The 27,396-nt window shown below is 49.6% G+C and overlaps 2 protein-coding genes across 8 annotated transcripts in view; both read left to right on the top strand.

Moving 5' to 3' along the window:
• Positions 1–22,919, top strand: part of LOC129173825 (histone-lysine N-methyltransferase 2C-like) — a 33,976-nt gene extending 11,057 nt beyond the window's left edge. Inside the window, exons 16-78 of one of the 6 annotated variants that reach the window (XM_054765016.1) lie at positions 73–174; positions 536–661; positions 812–931; positions 1,010–1,111; positions 1,184–1,288; positions 1,375–1,556; positions 1,629–1,793; positions 2,799–2,908; positions 2,986–3,048; positions 3,144–3,246; positions 3,319–3,425; positions 3,500–3,628; positions 3,695–3,796; positions 3,862–3,950; positions 4,094–4,247; positions 4,418–4,495; positions 4,877–4,912; positions 5,220–5,351; positions 5,431–5,463; positions 5,553–5,657; positions 5,722–6,048; positions 6,148–6,221; positions 7,651–7,854; positions 8,137–8,271; positions 10,344–10,857; positions 10,937–11,724; positions 11,807–12,061; positions 12,134–12,516; positions 12,646–12,803; positions 12,893–13,306; positions 13,400–13,803; positions 13,885–13,969; positions 14,052–14,393; positions 14,482–14,596; positions 14,670–14,736; positions 15,008–15,071; positions 15,153–15,385; positions 15,459–15,857; positions 15,966–16,073; positions 16,153–16,902; positions 16,979–17,407; positions 17,507–17,668; positions 17,766–17,898; positions 17,965–18,079; positions 18,171–18,346; positions 18,420–18,532; positions 18,616–18,744; positions 18,865–18,907; positions 18,990–19,108; positions 19,190–19,276; positions 19,357–19,572; positions 19,632–19,759; positions 19,845–20,037; positions 20,121–20,330; positions 20,466–20,842; positions 20,916–21,028; positions 21,087–21,223; positions 21,294–21,421; positions 21,496–21,697; positions 21,768–21,884; positions 21,966–22,039; positions 22,109–22,217; positions 22,297–22,919. In XM_054765016.1, coding sequence (XP_054620991.1) covers positions 73–174; positions 536–661; positions 812–931; positions 1,010–1,111; positions 1,184–1,288; positions 1,375–1,556; positions 1,629–1,793; positions 2,799–2,908; positions 2,986–3,048; positions 3,144–3,246; positions 3,319–3,425; positions 3,500–3,628; positions 3,695–3,796; positions 3,862–3,950; positions 4,094–4,247; positions 4,418–4,495; positions 4,877–4,912; positions 5,220–5,351; positions 5,431–5,463; positions 5,553–5,657; positions 5,722–6,048; positions 6,148–6,221; positions 7,651–7,854; positions 8,137–8,271; positions 10,344–10,857; positions 10,937–11,724; positions 11,807–12,061; positions 12,134–12,516; positions 12,646–12,803; positions 12,893–13,306; positions 13,400–13,803; positions 13,885–13,969; positions 14,052–14,393; positions 14,482–14,596; positions 14,670–14,736; positions 15,008–15,071; positions 15,153–15,385; positions 15,459–15,857; positions 15,966–16,073; positions 16,153–16,902; positions 16,979–17,407; positions 17,507–17,668; positions 17,766–17,898; positions 17,965–18,079; positions 18,171–18,346; positions 18,420–18,532; positions 18,616–18,744; positions 18,865–18,907; positions 18,990–19,108; positions 19,190–19,276; positions 19,357–19,572; positions 19,632–19,759; positions 19,845–20,037; positions 20,121–20,330; positions 20,466–20,842; positions 20,916–21,028; positions 21,087–21,223; positions 21,294–21,421; positions 21,496–21,697; positions 21,768–21,884; positions 21,966–22,039; positions 22,109–22,217; positions 22,297–22,389 — 11,565 coding nt within the window. In that variant the 3' untranslated portion in view covers positions 22,390–22,919. Of the gene's footprint in view, positions 1–72; positions 175–535; positions 662–811; positions 932–1,009; positions 1,112–1,183; positions 1,289–1,374; positions 1,557–1,628; positions 1,794–2,798; positions 2,909–2,985; positions 3,049–3,143; positions 3,247–3,318; positions 3,426–3,499; positions 3,629–3,694; positions 3,797–3,861; positions 3,951–4,093; positions 4,248–4,417; positions 4,496–4,876; positions 4,913–5,219; positions 5,352–5,430; positions 5,464–5,552; positions 5,658–5,721; positions 6,049–6,147; positions 6,222–7,650; positions 7,855–8,136; positions 8,272–10,343; positions 10,858–10,936; positions 11,725–11,806; positions 12,062–12,133; positions 12,517–12,645; positions 12,804–12,892; positions 13,307–13,399; positions 13,804–13,884; positions 13,970–14,051; positions 14,394–14,481; positions 14,597–14,669; positions 14,737–15,007; positions 15,072–15,152; positions 15,386–15,458; positions 15,858–15,965; positions 16,074–16,152; positions 16,903–16,978; positions 17,408–17,506; positions 17,669–17,765; positions 18,080–18,170; positions 18,347–18,419; positions 18,533–18,615; positions 18,745–18,864; positions 18,908–18,989; positions 19,109–19,189; positions 19,277–19,356; positions 19,573–19,631; positions 19,760–19,844; positions 20,038–20,120; positions 20,331–20,465; positions 20,843–20,915; positions 21,029–21,086; positions 21,224–21,293; positions 21,422–21,495; positions 21,698–21,767; positions 21,885–21,965; positions 22,040–22,108; positions 22,218–22,296 lie in introns of all 6 variants that reach the window. The other 5 variants (XM_054765013.1, XM_054765012.1, XM_054765014.1 and 2 more) reach the window with 5 other exon arrangements.
• A 159-nt stretch (positions 22,920–23,078) lies between these two features.
• On the top strand, positions 23,079–27,384 carry galnt11 (UDP-N-acetyl-alpha-D-galactosamine:polypeptide N-acetylgalactosaminyltransferase 11 (GalNAc-T11)). 2 transcript variants are annotated; one of them, XM_054765024.1, is made up of 13 exons: positions 23,110–23,183; positions 24,697–24,750; positions 24,844–24,941; positions 24,999–25,122; positions 25,192–25,358; positions 25,424–25,549; positions 25,623–25,872; positions 25,943–26,060; positions 26,127–26,279; positions 26,355–26,558; positions 26,636–26,740; positions 26,803–26,940; positions 27,029–27,384. In XM_054765024.1, exons 2-13 carry the CDS (start codon positions 24,731–24,733, stop codon positions 27,164–27,166), a joined length of 1,641 nt encoding a protein of 546 aa, XP_054620999.1. In that variant the 5' UTR covers positions 23,110–23,183; positions 24,697–24,730; the 3' UTR covers positions 27,167–27,384. The 2 variants fall into 2 exon arrangements, with proteins under 2 accessions (XP_054620998.1, XP_054620999.1); XM_054765023.1 differs by having other exon boundaries at positions 23,079–23,183; positions 24,697–24,941.
• The last annotated feature ends 12 nt before the right edge of the window (positions 27,385–27,396 follow it).

Raw genomic sequence — 27,396 nt, 5'->3', positions numbered from 1 at the left:
AACCTGATGCAGGTGTTTTCAACTGACTGCTTCTCTTTTTCTCCTGCTAAACTTCTCCTTGTTCATGTCCAGATTCCTCTCTCCACTGTGATACCTCTCACTCCTAAAATTGGCATGGGGAAGCCAGCCATCACTAAGAGGAAGTTCTCCCCTGGCAGGGCCAGGGTCAGGCAGGTATGGGACTTTTGTCGTTTTTGTGACTGTCTGCAAGTGTGTGTATGCCTGTCTGCTTCACATGCCATTCGCTTACACTGCACCAGTCTTTCAGCACATTTTATAACTACATTGAGTGTTTATGTATACCAGTACTAATGGTCTGTGACTGGTTGCATGCAGTTGTCATAGTAACTGTTGACTTTTTTGTTGAGTATGTTTTGTTTGTATTCTTAATAGTGTTTCTCTTTATGGCCGTTGCATTTATGCTCCTGCATTTTGTTCCCCCCCACCTCCACTTCCTTTTATTCCTCCGTCTACATCACTCTTTTCTCTCCCTTTCTGTGGCGTCCTCCACCCCTCCTCCTCCTCCCTACCTCAGGGTTCGTGGTGGAGTAATGTCAGGGCAGTGAGCCCCCCCTCGTCCTCCCAGGACTCTACCGGGGAGGGTGGGAGGGACAGCCCTAAGTACCGTCCACCGGACTCCCCGCTCTGGAGCATGAGAGTGGTAAACAAGTGCACCCTAACCATGATTGATTTATGTGGCTTTAACTAACGATCACTTGCCCACCTGTCTGGCCTGTAACTGGATGCAAAACAAGCAAACTGTTACTACTGATGTGAATATGATTCAGTGTTTGTGTTTTTGGTTTCTCAGGGTCGTGGTTCAGGGTTTCCTGGTAGGAGGAGGGCTAGAGGAGGAGGTGTCGGAGGCGGAAGAGGAGGAAGAGGAAGGAGCAGAATTAAGACACAGGACTTTGTGTCTGTGTCACCTGCAGTAAGCGCATACACACACACATAAGCACACACATGTGCCACAAGGTAGCAACTGACCTGTGAGTGTTGTGGTTGGCAGTACGGCTTTGTGGAGTCAATCCCGCTAAAGGAAGAGGAGGAGAACTCCATGCATAACACCGTGGTGATGTTCTCCACCTCTGACCTGTTCACCCTCAGACAGGTGCGGACTAAAGTCTGAACAAATAAAAGGTGCAGTTAAATGTGAGCTCACATTGTTTTTGTTGTTGTGTAGGACATGTGTGTGGTGTGCGGCAGCTTTGGTCAAGGAGCTGAAGGTCGACTGTTGGCGTGTTCTCAGTGCGGACAGTGTTACCACCCCTACTGCGTCAATGTCAAGGTAGCTGTGCGTCATTCTGCAAGATTAATGTTGATGTCACAGGCCCAGTCAAAATAATCAAAGCAAACACATTCCCATTTCTGCAGATTACTCGGGTCATCCTGACCAAAGGGTGGCGCTGTCTGGAATGTACCGTATGTGAGGCATGCGGCGAGGCCAGTGACCCCGGGCGTCTGTTGCTATGTGACGACTGCGACATCAGCTACCACACATACTGCTTGGATCCGCCCCTTCACATGGTCCCCAAGGGAGCCTGGAAGTGCAAGTGGTGGGTGCTCCTGTCAATCACCTGGATGTGTATGAGTGTAATTTCTAAGAGTGTGTCGTATCTTCTCTTCAGGTGTGTGTGGTGTGTACAGTGTGGCTCCGCCTCCCCCGGGCTGCACTGTGATTGGCAGAGTAACTACAGCCGCTGCGGGCCATGTGCCAGTCTGACCTGCTGCCCGCTCTGTCAGAGACTTTATACACAGGATGACCTCATTCTGCAGTGTCAGCAGTGTGACAGGTTTGACCCAAAAAATGTTGAATGGCCTGTTTTTTTTTTCATTTACTTCTTTTTTTTTTTTTTAGCTTTTTGACTTCTCACACAGCTCAATGCACGTTACAGAATACAGAACATCCACTGTAACTTTAGGGTATTTAGTCCAATCACCACGAAATTTGGTAAATTTAGGCGACTGACAGGCACGTGTGTAAAATTCTAATAAGATCGGAAGAAAAGCATGGCTGTCCACAAGCAAAATGGACTTGGTAACTGCACGTGGACCTCGGTTTACAGCGTTTTGTAATTACAAATGCGCTCCCAATAATTACTTAAAAACTGAATTTACATTTATATAAAAGAGACTAGAGTGGAAGAATACACTATGTGCAGTTAACAAGCAGCTAACGACTCTGAACACTTGACTGTCACGACCATCATGAAGGATGAAGCTCATATTGTAGCATCTACCCGGACGTTGAAAGGATGACGAGGAGGTGGTCGATCAACAATCTTGTTATTGCAAAAACAAAACAGGCTACTTTTGTCTGCAATTACGCCAAAACATCCATAAACTCAACTGTCCTTTCTGCACCTACACACACACACACTCAACCTGTCACAGTCAGAAATCACAAAACTCTGCAGTGTTCTTGAGCATGTTAAGGTAAAGGATCTGCTCATATAAACGCGGCAGTAATAACTAAGAAGCATAGTGTTTTTAAATTACCCTTTCATTTAATTTTTGGATTTAGTCTTTTTGTTGCTGTATTTTATGTCCTTCATGTGTCCAGTGCGAGTGACTTAAGTGTTAATTTAGGTATGAATTCCGACTTACACTAAAATTGGACTTACAACACGTCAAAGGAACGGGACTCGTTCATAATCTGAGGACCACCAGTAATAGCCAATAAGTCAGTTACCATTTGTCTATGATTACAACATCTTGAGGATATCTGTATTACATGTATGTTAGCATGTCCATGGGGGTGTCCTAATTTTTGTGTGTGTGTGTGTGTGTGTGTGTAGGTGGGTGCATGCTGTTTGTGAGGGTCTGACATCCGAAGATGAGGTAGAGATGGCGGCCGATGAAGGCTTCGACTGTTCGCTGTGCAGAACACACAGTCGTATCTCATTTGGTAAAACTGGCACACACACGTAGAGACACACACTTCATTGGCTGTCTTCTAATGGCTTCATCATGTGCCCGTTGCAGGGAGGTCAGACAGTTTGGACTCCCCTTACATGGCTCAGATCATTTCGAGGAGCCGGGAAGCAGGTTTGTTGTCACATGACTGACTGTGAACGTGTAACAGTCTCACTTTTTGGGTAAACATGGATGTCGTTTTTAATGTGCGTTGTTTATGTGTGTAGACACAAAGACATACACTCAGGATGGAGTTTGTCTGACAGAGTCGGGCCTGTCTCACCTGCAGTCCCTGGTTGAACCTTTGACCTCAGCACGCAGGTATCGCAGGTGAGTTTGAAAATACATCGCTCAGGAGTTTTGTGAGGAAGTGTTGCTCAGGTGCTTCCTTTCTCCTGTCAGGTGCAAACCCAAACTAAAGTTAAGGATCATCAACCAGAACAGTGTGTCCGTCCTGCAGACCCCACCTGACCACGAGCCTCACTCTGGCGAACAAGACCATCACAGAGGTGAGGGGTCACATGAATTTGCACAGACACCCACAGGCACACACATTTGTTTGAACCAGCGTGTCTCTCTGCAGCCCACCTGGAGTGTGATCTCAAGTCAGACTCCAGTCCAGAGAGAGACCACGCCCCCTATGATGATGTTAGCAAGGAGATGCTTATGGCAGATGGCAGCACAAAGAGGAAGAGGAAGCCCTACAGACCAGGTGAGGAAGACACAGGTGGGTGACATCTGCAGACCGTCTTCATCATCATCATGAGCCATCTCGTAGGTATTGGAGGATTCATGGTGCGCCAGCGAGGCGGGAAGGCGGGAACGAGCGCATTCAAAATGTGCAGGAAAGATTCAACTGATATGCCGCAGGGAGACGAAGGTGAGGCCTGTTCATGTCAGCACACTTGTTAACGAGATGTTGCTTTAACGAAGACATCAACACAGATGTAGCCGATCAAACCATGGACAAGGTGAAGAAGAGATACAGAAAGAAGAAGACCAAGCTGGAGGAGGCTTTTCCGGCTTATCTTCAGGTAGCACACATTCATCGATGTGTGTGTGCGCACACACACACACACACACACACACACACACACACACACACACACACACACACACACACATACACACACAGTGTCAGCCTTTTTGATTGGCTGTCCCATCTGTGCCCTTCAAGGACGCCTTCTTCGGACGGGATCTTCTGGATCGCATTCGCCAGGTGGACCAGAGGATGGTGTCTGAGGTGGCGAGAGCCAGCCATTCTGCAGCAGTTGATCTGAAAGGTCCCGCCCCCTCAGAAAAGATGATGATCAGAAAGCAGGAAAGACTGCGTAAGTTTATTTCCGACATTCATTACTTCCATCATGTCACTTTTAATTTGTGTCGACATTACAATGACATTGTGACATCACCGTGACGACATTCTCACCATTATCGTGACTTGCTGTGTGTGTGACATCGCCATGACAACATTGTGACTCGCATGTGTGTCGCCAACCAGCCGTGTCGGACGATGCGCTCGTGGATCTGTCTGACGTTCTCAACACTCATCCTCAAATTCTGGCCACAGGACACACAGGTACACATGGCGAGAGGGCGGGGTCACGACCACTGTCCATCACCCCGTCCACCACTCGACTCTCTTTCTCTCTCTTCACTTGTTTGAGCACATAAACCCTACCGTTTGTGCACTTTTGGAGTTTTGTTTGTTCAGGCACTTACATAGGACCACGTTGATAAATAACATGCTAAGCTAACTGTTTGTTTTGAGCTAAGCTAACAGTTTCCCCCTTCTTCAGTGTGTGTTTACCCAACTTTATTTTTGGCTGTGCAGAGTTTGTCTTGCTTATAGATAGTTTGTCTTTAGCTCTTTGTTATGTTTCTGCTCTCTGATTGGCTGACCCAACAGTCTGCCTCGTGATTGGTCGGCTTGGTGGATAACTGTGTGTCTGTTTTGTAGGCCAGTTCCAGGTGGAGCGCTCCCCCTCTCCATTTGGTAAGAGTCCACAGGAAGCTAGAATTTCTCCCCCCCTTTTTGCTCCTTCTCTTCCTGTTGAGATCTAGTTGGCATCATAGTTATTAGCTGGGGAGTTCCTGGTTGTTGGATGATTATTTTGGACAGAACCACTATCGCCATTTTCTTTCCTTCTGCTCGGCTTTGCGGGCTGACTGAATGGTTCCTTTTCATGTGCTCAAACTGGTCCCATCTCAGATTGGCATTTTTTTCCCTCTTCATCTTCTTCCTCCTTCTCTGAATACTGCTTCCTACGTTTACTGACCAAATCCTTATCTTTGTCTCTCAGCGGGCCTGGACATTGGCTCAATGGCAGAAGACCCCTTGCTAACCGGAAGTAGCGGGCATGGTCATAGATCATTGCAGGAAGAGCCTCTGGACGCCATCTTAAACCCTGAGCTTGACAAGATGGTGACTGATGGTGAGTAGATGGTGAATCACAGTTCTGTCTGTGGCGTGTGACATGATCGACAGTATTGAGCGTCTCGTTGTGGTTCTAGGTGCCATTCTTGGGAAACTCTACAAGATTCCAGGTAGGATCCCTCAACCCTCAGCTCACCTGCTACACAATACTGTAGATAGGCACCGCACATCATCAAAGGTCATCTGTTGTTTTCTTCAGAGCTGGAGGGGAAGGACGTGGAAGACCTTTTCACTGCTGTTCTTAGCCCAGACAACAGCGAGCATCATCACCAACACACTGCTGCAGGAGGCAAAACACACACAGGTATAAACACACACACTGTAGAAGGGTTTTCCTCATGATGTTCACTGTGTGGATTGTCTCTCAGCAGCTGCTGGTGTGTTTCCTCGTCTTCCTCTGATGAATGGCCTCACGGGACGAGCCCCTCACTTGGTCAACCCTCCCATGATGCCCAGCGGCGCTCCTGGCCCGGCTAGTCACCGCATTTGTCCTCCAGAGGGACCCATCCCTGCCTCTGCACCTTGCCTGCCTGCAGCCAATCAGGCAGGGGGAGAGGGCGAGCAGGACGGCATGTCTACTGCTCAGAGGAGCATGTTAAAGTGGGAGAAGGAGGAGGCTCTGGGGGAGCAGGCAACGGTTGCCCCCGTGCTCTACTGCAACACCAACTTCCCCCAGCTGAAGGAGCAGTATCCTGGTACTTGTACATACACTAAAATAAGTGACGCTGAATAGAGACTGCCATTGTTGTGGCGTAAACTGTGTGTGTGTTTGTGTGTGTGTTTGTGTGTGTCAGAGTGGTCCACAAGAGTGAAGCAGATTGCCAAACTGTGGAGGAAAGCGAGTTCTCAGGACAGAGCACCTTTTGTGGTGAGTGCAGAGCATCACTCAACTTCACCGTTTGCTCAAATACTGTAGGTCCACCAGCTGATGTATGTTATCACCAACAGTGACCACTAGGGGTGTCACAAGGCACCCAACTCCCCGAGACGATGCATGAGTTTGGTTCCACGAGACGAGATTTTAATATTTAGAAAAGTGCTTTTCTATTTAACTGATTCACAAAACAATGCAGGTGCGTTTTGAAACGATTGTTGTCTCACAAATTGACACTAAAGGATATTATAGCTACATTTTTTTTTAAATAAATAACCAACTGTTATATAATAAATAATTTATTATTATTATCTTTTTTTGCAATATCAAAAAATAATACTGTAATGCAATAGTTCCTTTAATTTGTCATCTTTCACTCTGTAAAGTTGCAGAATTGGCGTTTGTGACATGTATTTTCTGACAGGCAATTCATCTGTCTAACTTAAAGGCAAATCTTTGTGTTTTTATTAGTTATTTGTATCCATAATTTTGCCTTTTCTAGTTACATTATGCCCTTTTGCTCTTATTTGTTCACTTTTGCTGGATTTTTGTTTATTTTGTTTCTGCAATGAGCCTTGTTCACCAAGTGGCCCCTGGGCCACACTTTGGACACCCATGCATGTTTGGCGAGCCAGACTGTCTTGGTTTTGCCAGGAAGGCCATTCTTTGCCAGGTGATGGACTAGTGTGTCCAAACTCTGCCTTCGGTATGTTGAACTGCATTGTGGAGGGGTTGATGCAGCTTTTAGGCCAGCATGAAACCAGCAATGCACGGTGGTATTTATGTACAGTCGGAGGTGTTGCGCGGCGGATACTTAAAGCGAGAAACACTTCTTGACTTTCACTTTTAATGAGCACGCCTTCTTACTAAATATTGCGACCACGTGGCTAAATTGTCAACACAGATCTCTTCTATGTATGAGATGTGTTATGAAGTGAAACCAGTGATCGCTGGAGCTTTTAAAGTTGGTGCCCAGCCAACGAGCGTAAATACAATCGCTCGGTGATTATGGGTCGGAACATCCATGTGGTTGATCTGACTAATCCTAAGCAGCTCTGAAGAAATGTAGAATTACTACAGCTTCCGCTTGGACAATAAACATGGCGACAACTGTTCAATTTCGATGAAAAAAACCAGCCACACGTCACTCACTGACGTTGACCTTGGGAACACTGTGGTAGGTTCCAGGATGTGCCTTAAGCACTTAATGTGTGCTTACAATAATACCTTGCACACTGCCGCTTCCATATAATGTGTATTATCATTCATAGTAGCAATGCAATAGTCCCGTCTGATTGGCTTTTTGCTGCCCTGTTCTCGCAAGACAGCTTTTCTCCAAATGAGAAATCTCGTCACATTTTAATCTATCCCTACTGACCGCCGTCATGGCAGATCCCTCACGCCATAGTCTTGTGTCTTCCAGCAACGTGCAAGGGACAACCGTGCAGCTCAGCGCATCAACAAAGTCCACATGTCCAACGAGCCACTCAAAAGGCAGCAACAGCAGCCGTTGCAGCCGCCGCTGTCTGTGCCTTACAATGCTATGTCCATGGACGCGGATTTGGCGCTGAAGGACCCACTGAGGCCCAGAGAATCTGAGCAAGAACAGGAGTGGAAGCTGAGACAGGTGAGCCATGTTGAGAGATGTTTGTTGCTCTTTGGACCTGAGCAGGAAACCCACACCGGATCAGTGTCACAAACCGCCGTCCATCAGTTCAAAGTCAAAGCAATCGATTGTGTGGTCACTGTGACAGGACAGTGTTGGTTTCCATGGTAACCATCGGGCTGCATGTCAGGGGGTGCATACTTGGGCTGGATGATGATCATTGTGTGCTTGATGAAGAGTGCAAATGGTGCTGAGCGTCGCTCCCTCCTCCTCTACTAATGTCTCTGATGTGTCATTGAAAAGGGAGAGGTAAAAGACAGATGGCGAGCCGGTAAGAAGAGGCAGGAAAATCTCCCCCAAAGCAAAGTCCTAAAATCACCAACAGATAAAGATTGTCCCTTCCAGGCATCTCTAGCAGGAGGTGGCAAAGAGGCTCTGGTAAGCTCTCAAAGGCGAACCTGTATCGGACTTCCTGCATCCATGATCCCCTGAAATCCACTTCCTGTCCTGGCTGTGGGCCTGGGCCGGGCCCGTTCACACCAGCGGTTCACCTGGAGGTTCAGCTGGATGAGTTCAATTAATCACATCCTGATCAATGACCACAGCTGTTTAATGCACATCTACCATCCGTCACTGTCATTTGTCACTTCCGTCATGTGGTTCAAACTCTCATGGCTACGGTGGCTGTGCAGCAATCAAAGGTTGCTAGTTAAATTCCCAACTAAATGACTCATGCATGCTTCAGATGTCATCATTACAGCATCTTCCTGCTCCCTCCTGGTGGCAAACAGCTGTGGATTGTTCAAAGTGAGGATTTCAGATTCATGGATGCAGGTGACGGTCACCCTTTCTTCGTCAAAGCACCTTCTTACGTTTGAGCAAAAAACAGAAAGTCACTGACTAAAGAAGCTGAACCTAATGAAGGCGTGTAGTATTTGTGGCGTTGTGTTCTGATTTTAAGTCTTGCTCTGGACCCTTCATGGCCTGTCCTCCTGCTCTCAGACTGATGCTGTGTTTACAACAGGATCTTATTTGATGACGAGGGCGAGCATGTCAGATGATGACACATCATCAGATATCCAGTCCCTTTCCTTGTGACTGTTCCTCAGCTAAAATCCTGCCCCAACAAACAAATACAGTCAAACTTCGGTTTTCCGACTCCCAGCTTTCATATGATTTGGTTTTCGACATTTTTGGCAAAATTTTGCCCTGGTTCCCGTACACTGTTTCAGTTTTTGTGCAATATTGAGCCTTTGGTACCATTGAGCTTATAAAATTGATTGTTGTATTCAGCCATTTTGGATCTCACACCCAACACCAAATCTCCCGATACTTGGTTTCTACGGTATCGTGTAAGGCACATTCATTTGGCAAACGCCAATTAAAAAGTTACTCAAGCTAATCCCTTTTCCCTGTACTGTATCATTTTGCAGAACTGAGTGCTCGAACAAAGCACCATATGTGTTGCTGTCCCACTGCACATGCATTTTTTTATTGAGTGCGACTGCTAAATAACCCGGCATGGGGCCAAAGAAAGTTGCAAGTGCCAGCAATTTGATGAAGAAAGTGACAACACTATTGAATTCAAGAAAGAACTCACCGCAAACTATGAAGATTGTGTCCATGTGGATGATTTCGACAGGATGTACGGGAAGTCCGCATCAACAAATAAGTTCCATCCTGGCGCAGAAAGAAGAAATTAAGGAAGCCAGTGTTGCGAAAAGGATAAAAATGTTAACAAAACAGAGATCACAAACAATCGAAGATGTTTAGAAGTTGTTGGTTTGGATCGCCTCCTCGTTCCTCGCCACCTATGCCAACAAGCGTTTTCAATGGGTAAAAGTGATTGTAAATATTAATTTGTCCATTTAGTTCGTCATTTAAAATTATTTGTTTTCTGAATGTAAACTATAATTTTACTCTACAAAATGTAGTTTTTGCTAATGTTTTGGATGTCTGGAATTATAATATTTCCTTTGGGAAAAATTGCCTCTGATTTTGTAAGTTTCGGTTTTACTTCTGGCCTTTTACAACAAATTAATATCAAAAAATCCGAGGGACCACTGTAAAGGAAAAAAAGGTTTTTGGGAACATCTGCCACCTGAGAGCAGGACCACCTGTCAGAATTGTCTTCAGCTTCACGTCCTGCTTGAGTGATGTCATGTTCATACATGCATATATGAATTTTGACCTCTGCCTTTATGCCATCACAGTTGTGAACACATCAAGCATACAAAATTAGTGACATGCTGGAGCAGTGGGGAGTAGTTGAGGGACTTGAGGGCGAGGGGGAAGCTGAGACCCTTTGGTCACAGGCCCATTCTTAACCACTGGGTCTCGGCTGCTCCCCAACACTGGGGCCAATACCTGGTGTCCTAGTGTATGCTCTGACCTCACTTTGAGAGCGAACAATACTAGCTGTCATGTTCTTCTACACTTGACAACCATCCAGCACTCTGACTTGTTCCCCACCCCACCCCCGTCTGCAACTCTGTCCTTCTTGTCCTCAGCAATTGCGGCAGAAGAGCAAACAGCTGGCCAAGATAGAAGCCAGTCAGAAGCTGGAGCAGGTGAAGAACGAGCAGCTGCTGCAGCAGCGACAGCATCACCTCTCAGCTAATCAGCAGCCTGGCACCGGGAGCGATGCCATGCCTCTCCAGCTACCTCCCTCCACCGATGCTCAGGCCAGACAGAACCTACTGCAGGGCTCCGGGCTGGCCGACAGTGTTTTCCTCAGACCACAAGTTCCACCTCCTTCCGGCTACTCCTCACTTCCTCAGTCCCCTCACTCCTCATCTCCCCATCACCAGCCCCCATCATCTCCCCAGATGTTCTCTCCGCCTTCATCTCGCCCCACATCCCCCTGGGACCCCTACAGTAAACCAGCAGGGACTCCTCGGCCCGCCTCCCTTCAGCACTGCACCCCACTCAGCATCTCCCCCGCACACGACTCACTGGGTTCCCCTGCACCCTCGCCGGACTCAAAAGCCTCTGACGCCTCCCGGACCCTTGGACTCCAACCAGGTAACTAGACTCCGTTCTCTCTTGTCTCCAACCCCCCCCGATAGCCTCCTTCCACTGACATTCTTCTTTCTCCGTTCAGGCCTGCAGCACAGCAGAGCAGCAATGAAGAGCCCCCCTTCTGGCTCTCAAGTATACCAGAGGTCTCAGGTCCAAGGGGGGGTATTTAAAGCCCCCATGCCACCCCAAAACCAGCTGCAACAGGAGTTGTTTGGTGGTGCACCAGCTGTAGCAAGGAGAGACCCGTCCAGACCCACAGACCTTGGCCTAACCCCCCCTCAGACTCAGGACCCCGCTTTCAGTTCCAGCCAGCTCTCTGGGCTGGGCTCCCCTCATCGCAGCCCTTATGCCCACACACCGGGGACCCCCAGAGTTGACTATAGCCAGCAGATGGCTGACCCCTTTGTCAAGCAGCCAGCTTTGACACCCCGTCCTTCACCTGACTCCTACAGTAATCCTCAAACCCCTGGCACTCCCCGACCACATTCAGACAGCACATACCTCAGCACACCACCTGCCCTTCGACTAGATCAGTTTAACCACTTGGCAACCAGCCGCCGGCCCTCCCCTTCCCACCCAACATTGGACCCATACTCTTCAAACCCTGGCACACCCCACCCCTTTGTCCCTGAGCGCTTCCCTCGATCACCAGGTGGCACGCTAACCACCGACCCCTTTGCTAAACTGCCTGGTACCTCACGTCCATCACCGGACCCCTACGCCCAACAGCCCTCCACTCCACGCCCTCAGAAGACCCCTGAAACCTTCAGCCAAGCCCAAGTGGAGAGCTTTACTCCTCAGCTTATGAGATCTCCTCTGGGTCCAGGTCTTGGTGGTGAGACAGTGACCCTAAACCCAACCCACAAGCAGGTAACACAAACTCATCCAACATGTCAGTAATATGTCAGCTCTCCGTTGCATGCAGTCATCTCGTTCATGTTATTCCTCTTAGTCTCCAGGGAGACAACCACAGCAGGACTCATTTCCTAGAACACCTGGTAGTAGTCAGACCCCAAAGCACCCTGGAATGTCAGAAGATACTGGCTTCCCCGGCCCAGTCACTCAAACTCTGGGGAGAACCACCACTGGACCCTCACAGATGGACAAGACAGCAGGCAATGACATTGCAACAGGAGGTGTGGCTTCTTTAGAGGGACCAATGGGCTTGCTTCCACAGCTTGGTGACTCTGAGGAGAAACTGAGACAGGTAGGACTGGTGTGCGCAATTAGACATATTTGTGTGTTTTTGCTGCTTTAACTGATTTATTTTGTCCTGTAGCGCCAGAGACTCCGCCAGCTCATTTTGAGGCAGCAGCAACAGAAGAGTGCATTGCGGCAAGAAAAAGGTCTCCAGGAGTCACTGCCTGGAGCCCCTTCAGCTACTGCTGCACCACCTGGTGCGGCTCCCGGCTCAGCGACACCCCGTCACTGGTCCCAGGAAGAAACCACCACCCCTTCTCCTCCAACTGATGTTTTCGGGCGGCCCCCACCTCCTTACCCTGGTATAGTGCGACCTGCCGGGCCAGCTGGAGCTTTTACTGGACCCCCACGGTTGCCTGGAGCTCTGCCAGTGGAACAGCTCAGAGGGTTAACCCCAAATGAGCCGCTGTTTTCCAGGCAGAGCCTCCCCAGGGAGCTAGAACCCAGAGGAACGGCCTTGAGGTGAGCCGAGCACAGTTCTGTCCAGAAAATAATGAAACGCATTTTATATGGCTGGGTACCTAAATGGGCTGTCTTTTGACCACTTAATGCCAGCATTTTCACTGCAGTCAAAGCTTACTCTGCTTTCAGGTTTGGTCTTCAGGAGTCCTTCCTGCGGCCTCCCCTAGGGTTAGTGCCTGGTCCTGGGCTTGGAGCCCCCAATGTAGCCCCTGTCCAGATAAGAAAGCCAGTGCCTGGTGACTTCACTGGCATCCGCCAGATGACTGCCCCCGCACATGTGATGTCAGGTGAGAATTAGCTCAAGACGGGGCAATTTTTTGTGCTTCTTGCGGAAGATTCTGCTCATCTTTTTTGTTCTCACTGGCTCTCAAACCAGCTGCCCCCCAGCCCTTTGTTCCCGGCTCTCTCCCCATCCAGCAGCACAGCATCATGGGGCAGCCCTACATCGAGCTGCGACACCGTGCTCCAGAGAACCGTCTGAGGCTGCCCTTCTCCCTTGCTGCCCCACCCGTGCAGACCCTGGAACCTCAGCCATCAGCTACTCGGCCCAGTCCAGGGGTCCCCATAGGAGAGACACCAGTGGGTCATCAGTCAATGCTAACAATGGAGCAACTCAACCAGCAGAATCTCATCCATGTGGCGGCATTGAGTCAGGGAACAGAACCACCGCTCCAAGGGCCTGATGGGATAGAGGAGCACCTGGAAGGGGAAGACTCAGCTGTAAAAGATCTGGAGGATGTGGAGGTGAAAGATCTAGTTGACCTCAATCTGAACTTGGATCCTGAAGATGGTAAGAATTTGTATATGTAATTTGGTGTCAGTTACAACCAAAATCAAAATAACTCCACTAGACAAAGACCACTTTTGTCTCCTTCTAATTCAGGTAAAGAAGACTTAGATCTGGGTGCTAACGACCTCCACTTAGATGACTTCCTGCTGTCGGGAAAGTTTGACCTGATTGCTTACGCTGACCCCGAGCTCAACCTAGAAGACAAGAAGGACATGTTCAATGAAGAGCTTGACCTGGGGGAGCCTGTGGTGGACAAGAAGGGAGGGGAGAGGCGAGACATAGTTGGTGGTCACAGAAAGTTGAATAATGATGCCAACTTGTTAGGTCAGGTCAAAGAAGAAGTGGAAGACGGCATCAAGGGAAATACTAAAGACGATTCTGTCCCCAGTCACCCCCCACCACAACCTGGGGCTGTCATCAGCAAACAGCTCCCAGGAGCTTCTGGGGCTGATACAGCAGGATCCAGCCAGCCCGTCTCTTCTTTGCACCTTGCCAAGGTAACATTTTTTTAAAAACGGATGTTATGTACTTAGCAACTTTGTTACAGTTAATAATTTACTACTTTTCTGCCACTCCAGGGAGATATGGGAGATTCTTCTGGTTCAGGGGTTTTGCCAGAACTCCAAACCCAGGAAAAGGTTCTGTCATCTGGCATGCCTCCAGGTGAGCTGTTGATCAAGAAATGAGTTCCCATAGCTTGGAGGCAGGATGGGTCGTTTATCATGTTCTCTTTGTGTGTCTTCAGGTCAGCAGTCCGGCTTCCAGCAGAGACCACTTGGACCCTCATCAGCTTACCTCAACCCTCAACCCCAGGCTCCCCCTGCCACGCCTCACCCAGTGTCACTTCAGCTCCCCCAGCCTTGTCTACTTCTCAACCCTCAGGCTCAGCCTCCAAACCTGGACACATCAGCTCAGTCCAAGGTCCAGGAACAGGCCCAAAACAAGTCTAAACCTTTGCTCCTGGAGGAGCAGCCGCTTTTGCTACAGGATCTCCTGGACCAGGAGCGCCAGGAGCAGCAGCAACAAAAACAGATGCAGGCACTGATCAAACAGAAATCCACCTCTGACCCCGCATTCCCCGAAATAAGTAAGATCCAGATTCCAGCATTTTGATTGACCTAACCCACCATTGACGTCTTCAGTGCTATAAATGTAGTTTGTTTCTGTACGTGTAGCCGACTTTGACTCCATCTCAGACCCCATAATGAAGGCCAAGATGGTGGCTCTGAAGGGCATCAACAAGGTGATGACCCAAGGGAACCTTGGCCTCAACAACATGGTTATCAACAGGTATGTTAAGAGGTCACATGAGTATGAATACCTTTTGGATTAGACTTACAAGACTGTGTTGTGTATTTTATAGGTTTCACGAGGCTCCTGGGGCCTCGATTCCCGAGGCCACCCCTCAACCTCCAGTCCAAGTGGGACAGGTGTGACCCAACACAAGCACCACATGACCTAGAGCATACAACAATTCTGAAATGTGAACACTCTTGAAGGTCTTCACGCATGTAGGACATATTATGACCTTTCATCACATGATGCCTTCATTGTTTTGTGGTCCTCATGCATGAGTAGATCTGTACATCATTGGACAAGTCAATTACATACACACAACCCTGGAGTGTGACGACCTGACGGAGAATTGGCAGGTTTCACAAACATCTCTTGGGTGAAACATGTCCTTTTTATCCCTGTCAGGAAGGAGAGGTGAACCCTCCACTGGTGCGGCCGAACCCACCCAGCTTTGGACCTGGATTTGTCAGTGAGTTTCACCCACACAACTTAAGAGATCTAAGACAAGCAACAGTTTGTGATGGGGCATTGTTGCGTAACTGTGCTGCAGACGACTCTCAGAAGCGTCAATATGAGGAGTGGTTGGGGGAGACACAGCAACTCCTGCAGATGCAGCAGCGCCTCCTGGAGGACCAGATTGCAGCCCACCGCAAGACCAAGAAGGCTCTATCGGCCAAGCAGAGGACGGCCAAAAAGGCGGGTCGTGCACTCGCAGAGGAAGACGCTGCTCAGCTGCGCTACATCATGGAGCAGCAGGGGAATGTCCAGAAGCAGCTGGAGCAGGTCAGTGCTTACATGTCACCTGTCCCCAAAGGGACGGGCTGCTTGTTGTTGACTTGGGTATGTTTTCCTTTAGATCCGGAAGCAGCAAAAAGATCACACTGTGCTCATCGAGGACTACAGAACCAAGCAGCAGCAACAGCAGCAGCAGAGAGCCCTCGCCATGGTGCCTTCTGGAGTGGTACCTTTGCAGAGTAGACCCAGTGGCTCAGCTCTGCCCTGCGTCCAGAACGTCCCTCCTGGTTGGTCACCAGCAGTGGGAGTTGCACCAGGGATGATGGGGCAGAATATGGCATCTCATCTGCCACCACAGATGCCCCCTACCCTCTCAACTTCCCCTAAGGTTTCACAGCCCTCTCCAGCCATTGTGCCCAGACTTTCAGCTCCAGCAGCAGGCTTTGCCCCAGGTCTCCGGACACCCACTGCGGGCCCCAGTGTAGCCTCAGGGGGTGACTTATCAGCGCCCTCACCTCAGGTAGGAATGTCATTTCAAACAAGGAGAGAAATGTCAAGAGCCTTCCACAAGATAATGGACATGTGACCATGTGAGGTAATATTTGGATGACGTCATGCGTACCTGCAGGTCAAATTTGATGACAACAACCCATTCAGTGAGGGTTTCCAGGAGAGGGAAAGGAGGGAAAGACTGCGAGAGCAGGCGGAGCGGCAGAGGGTGCACCTGATGCAGGGGGTGAGACACTGAATAAGCACACATAAATGCACAGATGTATTTAAATATGTATTTCTACCTCCTGCTCCTCTGCCCTCAGGTGGAGCACCATAGGGTCCAGCAGCAAGGCTCTCAGGGTGCCTCTGTGGGACCTGGAGGGGCCCGGCTGTGTGCCACAGGAACTTCTGGCTCCACCCCCAGTGGGGACAGTCTCTCTCAGATGCCCTTCTTCAGTTCTGAGCTGCCCCAGGACTTCCTTCAGTCTCCCCCTGCCTCTAGACCACAACTGCTCGTGCCGTCTCCCAACCTACAGACTAAACCTAGACTCCCAGGCCCTTTGGGGCCTGTGGGTGTCAGTCAGGTCCGTCCGCCTGGTCTAGGAGGGGTCATTGTTACTCCTTCCAATCAAGGGAGTCAAGGTCAACAATTTCGACACGACTCATCATCCTCATCACCCTCTGCCCCCCTCCATGCTACCTTCACCCCCTCCTCATCCGGAGGCCCTGCCACCCTCATGCAGCTGTACTCTGACATCATGACGGACGACAGCCTGAAGAAGAAGAGGAGTGGAAACAAGGATGGAGACAATTCTGCTGGAGGAGCCAGGACACCGCTGTCCTCACACTCTGATGACATCACAGCCCCGCCCACTCCAGCATTTTCAGATGCTTCTTGCTCTACGCCCACACGGTGCAGCACAGAGCTGGCTGACTTGAACATCCCTCCCCTCTCAGGTCTAGCTCCATCCTCAGAACTTGAGAAGCAGCTGTGCCCTGCAACCCAAGAGAGAACCCATCTTATGGTCATGGAGGCTCAACGAGGCCTCCTCTGTGGGCGCATGGGGGTCAAGGTTGGTTAGCACTACTGCAGTCAGTGTTTTTTTCATGTGCAAATATTAATTTTTGGTTTGATTGGTATTCTTGCAGGAGGAGCGAGAGGAGCGAGGTCCCTGTGGAGGAGACCCAGTAAAGTTGGAGTGTGCCTCCCCTCTTCAGGTAGGAGGAGGAGACGCAGGAAAGGAGCTGCTCAGGCACCTGTTGAAGGAAAAGGCATCCCCGGCCAAGACGCCATCACCTACTACCCAAGCGCAGCCCCCTGTCCACCACCAGCTCTCCACTGAAAGTGTGCGCTCTGAGGAAGAGGACACTGCTGGTTACCTAGGCAACATGATGGTGGACAGTCCTGATCTCCTGGACTTGTTGGGCAAGAAGAAGGCTCAACGATGTAAGAGGGCTGCTCGGCCCGACAAAGACAAAGGTCTGGCCAAATACAAGAGGAGGAAACGAGAAGACGAGGAGGAAATGCTTCACTCCTCTTCCACCCCTCCTGAACAGATCATGACACACCTCAGACAGGTGAACTGACTCCAGCCATACTTATCGTCTCCTCGCAAATGTTGCTACTCGGGTTGCGTATTATAGTGCCGAGTTCTTATGTTTCTACCTCCCTCTTAGCTCTCTGTGCTGCCTCTCATGGAGCCCGTTCTGGGGCTGGACCTGAGTCTGTTCCCCCCTTATGGCAGCTCCTCTCTAGGAAGGGACTCCAGGCTTACTGGTTCCTTCGGCAATGCCTGTCTGGACGGAGTCACTGACTACTACTCGCAGCTCACATGCAAGGTACAGTTCCTGAATAGTACAGCCCTTATGTAGATGAATCATACTACTGCATTGTTTGCCTGAGGCTTACTTTTGTCTCTTACGCCCCACCCTGAAGAACAATCTTGGTAACCCACCCACACCGCCTGCCTCACTGCCACCCACTCCCCCACCAGTGGCCAGGCAGAAGCTAGTGAACGGCTTTGCTACAGCAGAGGAACTGAGCAGGAAGGAGCTTAGTGAGCAGGATGGTGAGTGCTGTGATGGTCAAAAGTTAACCTCCAGGCTTCAACTCAGTTGTATGTCATGTCTTCCAGTGAAAGGTGTCAAATCCACGAGTCAAGAGCGTCTGGCAGAAAATCACACTTCCAAGACAGTGGACGTCCCTGCCTCCCTGCCGACTCCACCCCACAACAACCAGGAAGAACTCCGGTGAGGTTACCTTCTAATCGTCAGAGGGAGCGTTGTGCTCGACATTGTGCTCGCTAACTCATCTTTCCTCTTCATGCCATCTCTTCTTCAGGGTCCAAGAATCATCGCTACGCAGCAGCCCGGACGACTTCATCCCGTCTTCATCTCCCGACAGCGTGGCAGACATGGAGATCAGCAGATACCCCGACCTGTCCTTCATTAAAATGGAGCCACCATCACCGTGCCCGTCGCCTCCAATACCCATCATGCCCTCCTCCTGGGGCAAAGGTGAGTCAGCTGGGATTACACGCTGCTAACCCATGAAGGACCGTGAAGCCAACATCACGTTGTCTGTATCCAGGCTCTGCGGTGAAGCAAGAAGTGAAGGCGGAGCCAAACCATCAGGCTCCTCCCTCTTGCTCTAACACAGATCTGGTTACCATAGCAATTACCTTGAACCCATCTGCCGCCCAGGTGAACTTTTGTTATATACACAGGTATAGCTCAGTTGACTCATTCTTGGTGGCTTGATTCTCACAACATCGGTGTCTTTACAGAATGTTTCTGGTGTCATGGCGACAGTAGCGAAACTGCTGCGTGTCCCCGCTACCATCAACTACCAGCTGAGCCGCGCTGAGTGTAACCCGCTGGCCCTGCTGGCGGGAGTTAGAGTGCCACTTCCTCAGGTTGTCTTTTCAGATAGGACTGTTTTTGCATGTATATTATAATTCTAATATTTTTTTACAATTTAGTTATTATACTGATGCTAGCAACATCTTAACATGTGACTGAACTTGTGTGTGTAGGCTTCAGGAAGCAGCAGGCAGCAGAGACCTGCACCCCCAGCTGGTCTGTTAACATACTTTTCACCTCCACTTATTTTACCTCCTTGTTGATCACTGTTGTGATCCTTTTTTGTGTTCGTCAACAGGTGTGAGGATGGACTTCATCCAACATGGCGCTGCTCCTGCCATTTCCAGACCGCAGTCCTGCAGCTACTGCAAAGTGCTGCTGGGAAGCGGAGTCCGCAAAATCAAAGAGGTCAAACAGGTAAGATGCGATAGATAATGTTATAAGAATGTTCCAGATCATGTTAATGCATAGACTGATGGTGTGAATTGTGTGTTACAGGAGGGTCCATCCACCCTGGTCTTCTGTAGTCCAAACTGCTCTGCTCTCTACTCTTCTGGACTGAAAACCGCAAGTTCTGCAGACAAGGTGTGACAACACATTAGAAAGCATGCTTGTGATAGGGCCATGACTGACTGCTGACATCATATTTTGTCTTTTGTCTTCAGCCTGCGGACAAGCCTTCTCCTCCTCCTCCTCCTCCTCCTCCTCTCCCCAGCAGACTGCAGCACCACTACACCAACAACATGTCATCCATCGCTGTCCACTCCCTCCCTTGCACTCCCATCACTCCTCCCCAGACCGCCACCTCGTCCCCACCCCTCCACTTCCCCTCAGCCTCCACCGTCACCATGGAGATCAGGCCCCGTGTGGACAGCCTTAAGGTGAGTGATGTGTTGGAGTTGTGTCAACAGAGTAGTTGACTGATCAATAAATTGTCTAGGTCAAGGTGAAGCTGAAGCCCCACCCCCATGCCTTTTCTGAGGGAGACGACCTGCTGCTGAGTCACCACGGGAAGAGGATGAAGAATTCTCGCTGGCGACGCTGGAACATCAACGTCACTCTGACCAGGTGAGCGCAATGAAGCGTCACATGACCTGTGTTCCGTATAAGCATGTCTAGCTTTAGCAGTCTCAAGTTCTCACCTCTCAACCAGGGGTCCCATTTCGGACGAGGCGGTCGCTATGCCAACTGAGGAGGAAGTCGATGTGCTTTTAAAGAAACTGGGGGCGTGTCTGCGACCTGACACGCTACCTGTAGACCAGCGAAGGTGTTGCTTTTGTCACCAGGTGGGTGATGGAGAAACAGACGGACCAGCCAGACTGCTGAATCTGGACTTGGATCTGTGGGTGAGTCTCCTCACACCCCCCTGGGTCCGTGGTGCTTCACTTGCAGTCAGTCTCCTGTGACGGTTTGTGGTTCTGTCCCTCAGGTCCATCTGAACTGTGCCCTGTGGTCCAGTGAGGTGTACGAGACTCAGGCCGGCGCTCTCATCAATGTGGAGCTGGCACTGAGACGCAGTCTGACGCTCCGCTGTGCTTACTGCCAGCAGACGGGCGCCACCAGTGGCTGCAACCGCCTCCGCTGCACCAACACGTATCACTTCACGTGTGCATTACGGGCCCATTGCACCTTCTTCAAGGTAGAGTCTCACGTAGTAGCTAATGGCTGCCATTGTAACCTCTATTTGCATGAGTTAATCACCAAAACTTCTTTTTGGAACAAGTTTACAAACCATCAACACACAGAACTGTTCTCCTTCTGTCCTTTTCTCCAGGACAAGACCATGCTCTGTCACCTCCACAAGCCCAGGATTGCTCCTCTCAGCGGGGACAGATCCTCCAGCAGCTCCCCGTCCTCCACTCCGGGCCTGACCCCTGATTTTGTGTCGTCTATGTGCGACCCGTACAACTCAGAACTGCGGTGTTTCGCCGTCTTCCGTCGCGTATACGTGCAAAGGGATGAGGCGAGGCAGATAGCAGCGATGGTGCAGCGTGGTGAGCAGCGGCACACGTTTCGCGTGGGCAGCCTGCTCTTCTGTGCTGTTGGGAGGCTCCTCCCACAGCAGATGAGCGCCTTCCACAGCGCGACTGCCATCTTCCCCGTCGGCTACCACGCTAACCGTATCTACTGGAGCATGCGCAACAGCAACCGGTAAATTTGCCGCTGCATTGTGCATGACATGACACCCTGAATGCTTGGTTGACAAGGTGTTTGACTTACGCAGACGCTGCAAGTACATGTGCTTCATCGAGGACCACGATGGACGACCGGTTTTCAAAGTTAAGGTGCTGGAGAAAGGCTACGACGACCTCATCCTGACTGCAACCACTCCTAAAGGTACAAATTAGCAGTTCTACGTGTTCTGTTCAGGCCGCTAACTGTCTGCTCCCTGCAGGTGTTTGGGACCAGATCCTGGAACCAGTGTCCCAGCTCAGGTCCTCCAGCGGCACTCTGAAGCTCTTCCCATCCTACCTGAAAGGAGAAGATCTTTTTGGGCTGACTATATCTGCCATCACAAGGATTGTTGAGTCTGTATGTATTGTGACATGTTCTTGTCAGTTGTTCTCCTGACTATGTGACTCACATGGTGGTGGGTATCTAGTTACCAGGTGTGGAGGCGTGTGAGAGGTACACCTTTCGTTATGGACGGAACCCGCTCATGGAGTGGCCTCTCGCTTTCAACCCTTCCGGCTCGGCCCGGTCCGAGCCCAAAGCCTGCCAAGCAAAAAGGTACTGACTAGTGACTTTGTGAAACACATCTCCACAATTTGTCACATTTGATCTCTAACCTGCCCCCCTTTTAGGCCTTATCTGTTGACCAGCATGGCTCCGAGGTGTCAGGGCTCAGTGGGCTCCATTGTGGGTATGGTGCCCGGCGTCATCTCTTTGTCGCCGGGTGAGTCTGTGGCGGGGGCTCATCAAGGTCGCCACTCCAAGTTGTCGCAGTACCGACGCATGAAAGCAGAGTGGAAGACCAACGTCTACCTGGCGCGCTCTCGCATCCAGGTAATACTTTCTTTCCCTCCTGCATATTACGCTCTGAGCAGGAAGTCACTCATTGTGCATCTGTGTGCAGGGTCTTGGACTGTACGCTGCCAGAGATATCGAAAAATGCACCATGGTCATAGAGTACATTGGCGCCATCATCAGGAGTGAAGTAGCTAACCGCAAGGAGAGACTCTATGAGAGTCAGGTACCACAAAATCATTCTCACCTCAACTTAGCTTAGCTTTCAAGCTAATCTAATTATGTGACCGATTTGTTTTCTGCATAGAACCGAGGCGTTTATATGTTCCGCATCGACAACGACTACGTGATCGATGCCACCATCACTGGAGGACCCGCCAGGTGTCACAATGAATGCTCTTATAAAGCTCTGAACGTGTAACTAATCTCGCCTCTGTCTGTGATTGGCAGATACATCAATCACTCGTGTGCTCCCAACTGCATCACAGAGGTGGTCAGCGTGGAGAAGGAGAACAAGATCATCATTAGCTCGTGCCGACGCATCCAGAGAGGAGAGGAGGTAATGCACATCATGCGATGCGTAGTGCCATTGGTTGCCATGGTTACCTAGTTCAGCATCCCCTCGCCCTTCATTTCAGCTGTGCTACGACTACAAGTTTGACCTGGAGGACGACCAACACAAGATTCCATGTCACTGCGGAGCCTTCAACTGCCGCAAGTGGATGAACTGAGCGCACGTGCATGCGCTCATTAACGAATTAACCTCATATCAAAGTTGCTCATCAAGTGGGAGGAGTTAAGAGTGTGATTGACAGGGCGATGGGGTTACAAAAGAGGCTGGTCCTCTGTGTGTAGTGTGTATATTTGTACAAAGACGCCCCCATGTGGTCATGACTTGCACTAAATGAAACATCGAATCCGAGCAGATCATTTCCCCTCACCATCTGTAAAATAAAATGTTTGTTTTTTTGTATTTATTACTAAATGAAGTTATTTTCTAATCACAGCCAGTCAGGGAGGAGAGTCGCGGCATGTAAATAACTAAAAAATGAGGAATCTTCACATTATGGACCGTGACTCCTTTTTGTTTGCCGCCCTTCCCCTCCACGTGTGTCTTTTTATTTTGTGTACATTCAAATTGTATCAGAACTCTGCTGATGTACAGTCTGTTGCCACGCCCCCCTCTTTTGTTTTTTTTACTCTGTGTGAAGATGATGCCTTTTTGTTTTTGGGGAGGGGGGTATGTGGAGTCTGATTTAGAATCATTTACAGAAAATAAAATATTTTACATCTTGAAACAACGTGGTTTGAACGTGTTTACATGACGCGGCAGTTTAGTTTTGCAGACTGCGCGGAACTTAGGGTTTTTCATTTTCAAATTTCGTTTTATTGTGGAAAATAAGGAGAGGAAGTTTACCCCCTTTTGATTCTGTCGTCATTTCCGGTGCATCAGTGTGAGCTGCTCAGCTCCCTGCCGGAGTGCCGCCGAGCACAGCGGCCGAACACAGCTGATGAACGAGCATAAGTAAGCGTCGACATTTTAGCATGTGAAAGTAACAGCTGACGTCCGAACAAGTCAACCGTAAAGATTAGCTCATGTATGCTCGGCTAGCTTGGTTCCATTATCGGACGAGTATATGCTAACTCCTTAGCCGCGGAAGATACTACTTTGCTGCAATGTCCGGTATTTTTAGGTTGATAAGAAACCTTGGCGCCAAAAGCATAATTTTGCTCGTCGTGCGTGTGTCCGTCATTGTTAAAGTGTCTAAATGAAATGTTATTCCCTGGCCTGCAATTTAATACATTTAAAATATGGTGTAAAAATGAATAATTTAATTGAATTAAACAGCTGACAGGCCAGCATTAATGACCTAGGTTCTGGTTTGTTGGTTATATTGTTTAATTGGCGTCTTTTAGGGCTGCTGTAACTAGATATATACAGTATGTAGTAAGCAGTATGAAATTAAGGGCACTTTCTGATGGTAAAGTCTGTTTGAACAACTCAACGTGTGTGTCGTTTAATGTTTAAGTTAGATGATGTGTCAGGAGTTTCAAATTTTATGAAGGGACTTTGCTTTATGATCTTCAGGAACTTTGCCTCGTTTTCTCTATAAAAGATGACTTGCAATGTTATTTCTGCCATTTTTCCATTTAGAAACCACTTATAAGTGTATCACCAAATTCAGGGTAGGTTCCATAAGAGGACATATTGTAAGGTAAATAATATAAAATTTATTTCCAATCTGACACAGATATTTGGTTTGGTTTGGTTTGGTTTGGTTTAATTTATTTCGAACACGCATATGTCCGAAAAGGAGTATTGCAGCATTAGATATCGGCCAATACCGGTATCAATCCGATATCAGCACAAATCATAGTTTTATTACTTATTTTGTTTTATTTAGTTTTTGAAAAGGCTTCATCAAGTGATATTAGTCATAGAGAAGAATAATCAGCAACAGTAGGTATGAGAAAAACGGACCCTTCTGGGTATAGTTTTGTCCACAATGTGGTTGCAGCTAGGTACAGTATATATAGCGAGGTTCGAAGTGCTCAGTTAAGCATTTAAACTCAACTTTACTCGCCACCGACAAGGGCTGGTCATCTTCTCTGTTATAGCTAATGATTTCTTGTCGTCCCGTGAGAGATTTTCGTGTGACGCTGAGTTTGGTCGTATTAAACTTCGCAGGTTCTGTGCCACCACAAGAAACTTGTGCATGACAAGTGCAACATCTTTTTCAGACTTAAAAGAAAAATACGTGCTGCGGAGGTGCCAGGAATCAACTGCTTGTATCGGAGCGCCAATAACGGAGATTTTAGATGCAGGCCGATATAATCTGTTTTATTTGCTGATATCAGCCCGATATCAAAGTCGGATTGGGACACCCCTATTTTATATAATATTTTTAACCTAAAACATGTCAACATGCATGCTTGAAGCTTGTGAGGCTTTGCCCTTCCACTTCCTGGTCACATGATTATGAATGGCTCATAATCACTCAACAATACAATAAGAAATGACCTCTCTCTCTGTACAGCCGTGTGATGTAAAGCGATGCCCGCTCGGCCACCATGGCCAGTGTCACGCTCAGGTACTTCTGCTACGGGTGCCTGGTCACCTCTGCCACCTGGTCCGTCATCCTTTTTCTCTACTTTACCATGGCGGCTGAGCCGGGCCACGGCAGGACCCCTGTTGGGCCTCGCCACCAGGAGCTTGTACAGCGGAAGGCGGGGAGGCGTGCTTTGCCGGGAGATGCCGGGGCGGAGATATCACCGGAGATGGGTGAGTGATTGTGTTGTTGTTGATCGTAAGACATGGCCTTCATGGGCATATGCGCAGGTATGATCTTCAACGAGGCCGACCAGGAGGTGAGAGACAGCGGCTACCATCAACATGCCTTTAATGTGCTCATCTCGCAGCGCTTGGGTCCACACCGCCAGCTCCCCGACACCAGAGATGGGCGGTAAGAAGCCACCAACACAGACCGTCCTGATGCCATTGTCGTGGGACGATGTGATGTTAATGTGTGCAGGTGTCGTGATGAGACATACACTCAGAGTCTACCGTCCGCCAGCGTGGTCATCTGCTTCTTCAATGAGGCGCTCTCCGCCCTCACCAGGACCATTCACAGCGTGTTGGACCGCACCCCTGCCTACCTGCTGCATGAGATCATCCTGGTGGACGACCATAGCGAGCTTGGTAAGCACGCCGCAAGAGTATTTTAATGACATGTCCTCTCCACACTCTGATTGGTGTCCATCCAGAGGAGCTGAAGGCTGAGCTGGATGGTTACATCCGAGACGAGTTGAAAGGGAACGTCAAACTGGTGAGGAACGAGAAGAGGGAAGGACTCATCCGAGGACGCATGATAGGAGCCTCACATGCCACAGGTGTGTCCTCCATCGCTACGTAGGATAGAATATTTCCTTGAAGCCTACATCCTTAACCATGTGTGTGCCACAGGTGAGGTCCTGGTGTTTCTGGACAGCCACTGCGAGGTCAACCAGGCATGGCTGCAGCCTCTGTTAGCACCAATCCAGGCGGACCGTCACACGGTGGTGTGTCCTGTCATCGACATCATCTCAGCCGACACGCTGGCCTACTCTCCCTCCCCAATCGTCAGGGGCGGCTTCAACTGGGGACTGCACTTCAAGTGGGACCCTGTTCCCGCCACCCACCTGGCCGGGCCACGGGGTGCCATCACCCCCATCAGGTAATGAGCTGACTGCCTTCTGAGGTGATTGGTCAGCGACATCTGATTGTCGCCGCCTCTTTCCCTGCAGGTCTCCTACCATGGCGGGCGGTCTATTTGCAATGGACAGGAAGTACTTCAATGAGCTGGGCCAGTACGACGCCGGCATGGACATATGGGGCGGAGAGAACCTGGAGATCTCATTTAGGGTGATTGTTATGTTTGACGAGGGTCAGTGAAGGCGTCGTCATGTGACGTAAACCAATGTGTGTCAGATTTGGATGTGCGGCGGGCAGCTGCTTATCATCCCATGCTCCAGAGTGGGTCACATCTTCAGGAAGAGGCGACCTTACGGCTCTCCGGGGGGGCATGACACCATGGCCCATAATTCCCTGCGCCTTGCTCACGTCTGGATGGATGAGTACAAGGTACATGCACACATTCATGTACAGTTCCAGTCAAAAGTTTTGAAACATCACTTCCTGTCTGCACACATACTACAGGAGCAGTTCCTGTCCCTCCGTCCCGAGCTACGCCAGCGCGGCTACGGTGACATCAGCGAGCGTGTGGCCTTGAGGCAGCGTCTTCAGTGCCAGTCCTTCCGCTGGTACCTGGACAACGTCTACCCCGAGATCAACAACAAGCAGCCGCAGCAGCTGCTGAGCAACAAAAGCCTGCGACGCCCCCGAGTCCTGCTGCGAGGACGGGTAGCCTTTTGACCGCTGAGCTGACTTACTTCACTTCCTCTTCAAATGCAGTAAAAGACTAAAACTTCCTGTTTCAGCTTCATAACCTAGCAACTGGGCGTTGCTTGGTGGCCCAGGGTCGAGCCAGCCAGAAGGGCGGCGCTGTTGTGCTAAGACCATGTGACCCCAGTGACCGTGAACAGGTGAACACCTCTGAGCTTTTGTCTTGTGACGTCACAATGTCGTCATCACCGTGTGTGTGCAGGAGTGGGCCTATGACGAGGAGGGTCAGCTGGTTTTGGCAGGTCTTCTGTGTCTGGACGTGTCAGAGGTCAGGACCTTTGACCCACCCAGGCTGATGAAGTGTCACGGCTCGGGAGGGTCGCAGCAGTGGAGCCTGGGGGTAAGACACAAAACGCTGATGCGGCCTCCAATCTCAGGTAACGATGTGTGTGTGTGTGTGTGTGTGTGTGTGTGTGTGTGTCCCACAGAAGTCAGAGCGAGTATACCAGGTGTCGGTAGGGCAATGTCTCTCTGCCGTGCAGCCGCTGGGACCCAAAGGCTACGTTTCCATGGCGATATGTGACGCCTCACAGGCGCAACAGTGGAAGCTGGAGGGTGCAGCTTGAAGTCACATGACAAAGACAATCATCTCAAAAGATTTTTTTTTAGTGTGATTTTAATCTCACGACTTTTTTTTTTTTTTTTTAAAGACAAACCCTCTGGAAGGTTTTACGGAGGTCAAAAGGTCACAATCAAAGAGTATCCCTTTGATCACGGCAGACTTTATATCCTTGTTTATTGGATATTTTAAACTTGTAAATAAAGTTTCCTCTTTGAACTGTGATTGGCTCAGGCG

Source organism: Dunckerocampus dactyliophorus, chromosome 21 (assembly GCF_027744805.1).
Source record: "Dunckerocampus dactyliophorus isolate RoL2022-P2 chromosome 21, RoL_Ddac_1.1, whole genome shotgun sequence".
NCBI classification, from domain to species: Eukaryota; Metazoa; Chordata; class Actinopteri; order Syngnathiformes; family Syngnathidae; genus Dunckerocampus; species Dunckerocampus dactyliophorus.
This window is presented reverse-complemented; position numbering and strand designations above follow the sequence as displayed.

Coding starts and splice junctions, on each gene's coding strand:
- galnt11 (XM_054765023.1), top strand. CDS start 24,731: ATGGCCAGTGTCACGCTCAGGTACTTCTGCTACGGGTGCCTGGTCACC. Junction 25,123..25,191: donor CCCGACACCAGAGATGGGCG/GTAAGAAGCCAC, acceptor TAATGTGTGCAG/GTGTCGTGATGAGACATACA. Junction 26,280..26,354: donor TCTGGATGGATGAGTACAAG/GTACATGCACAC, acceptor CACATACTACAG/GAGCAGTTCCTGTCCCTCCG.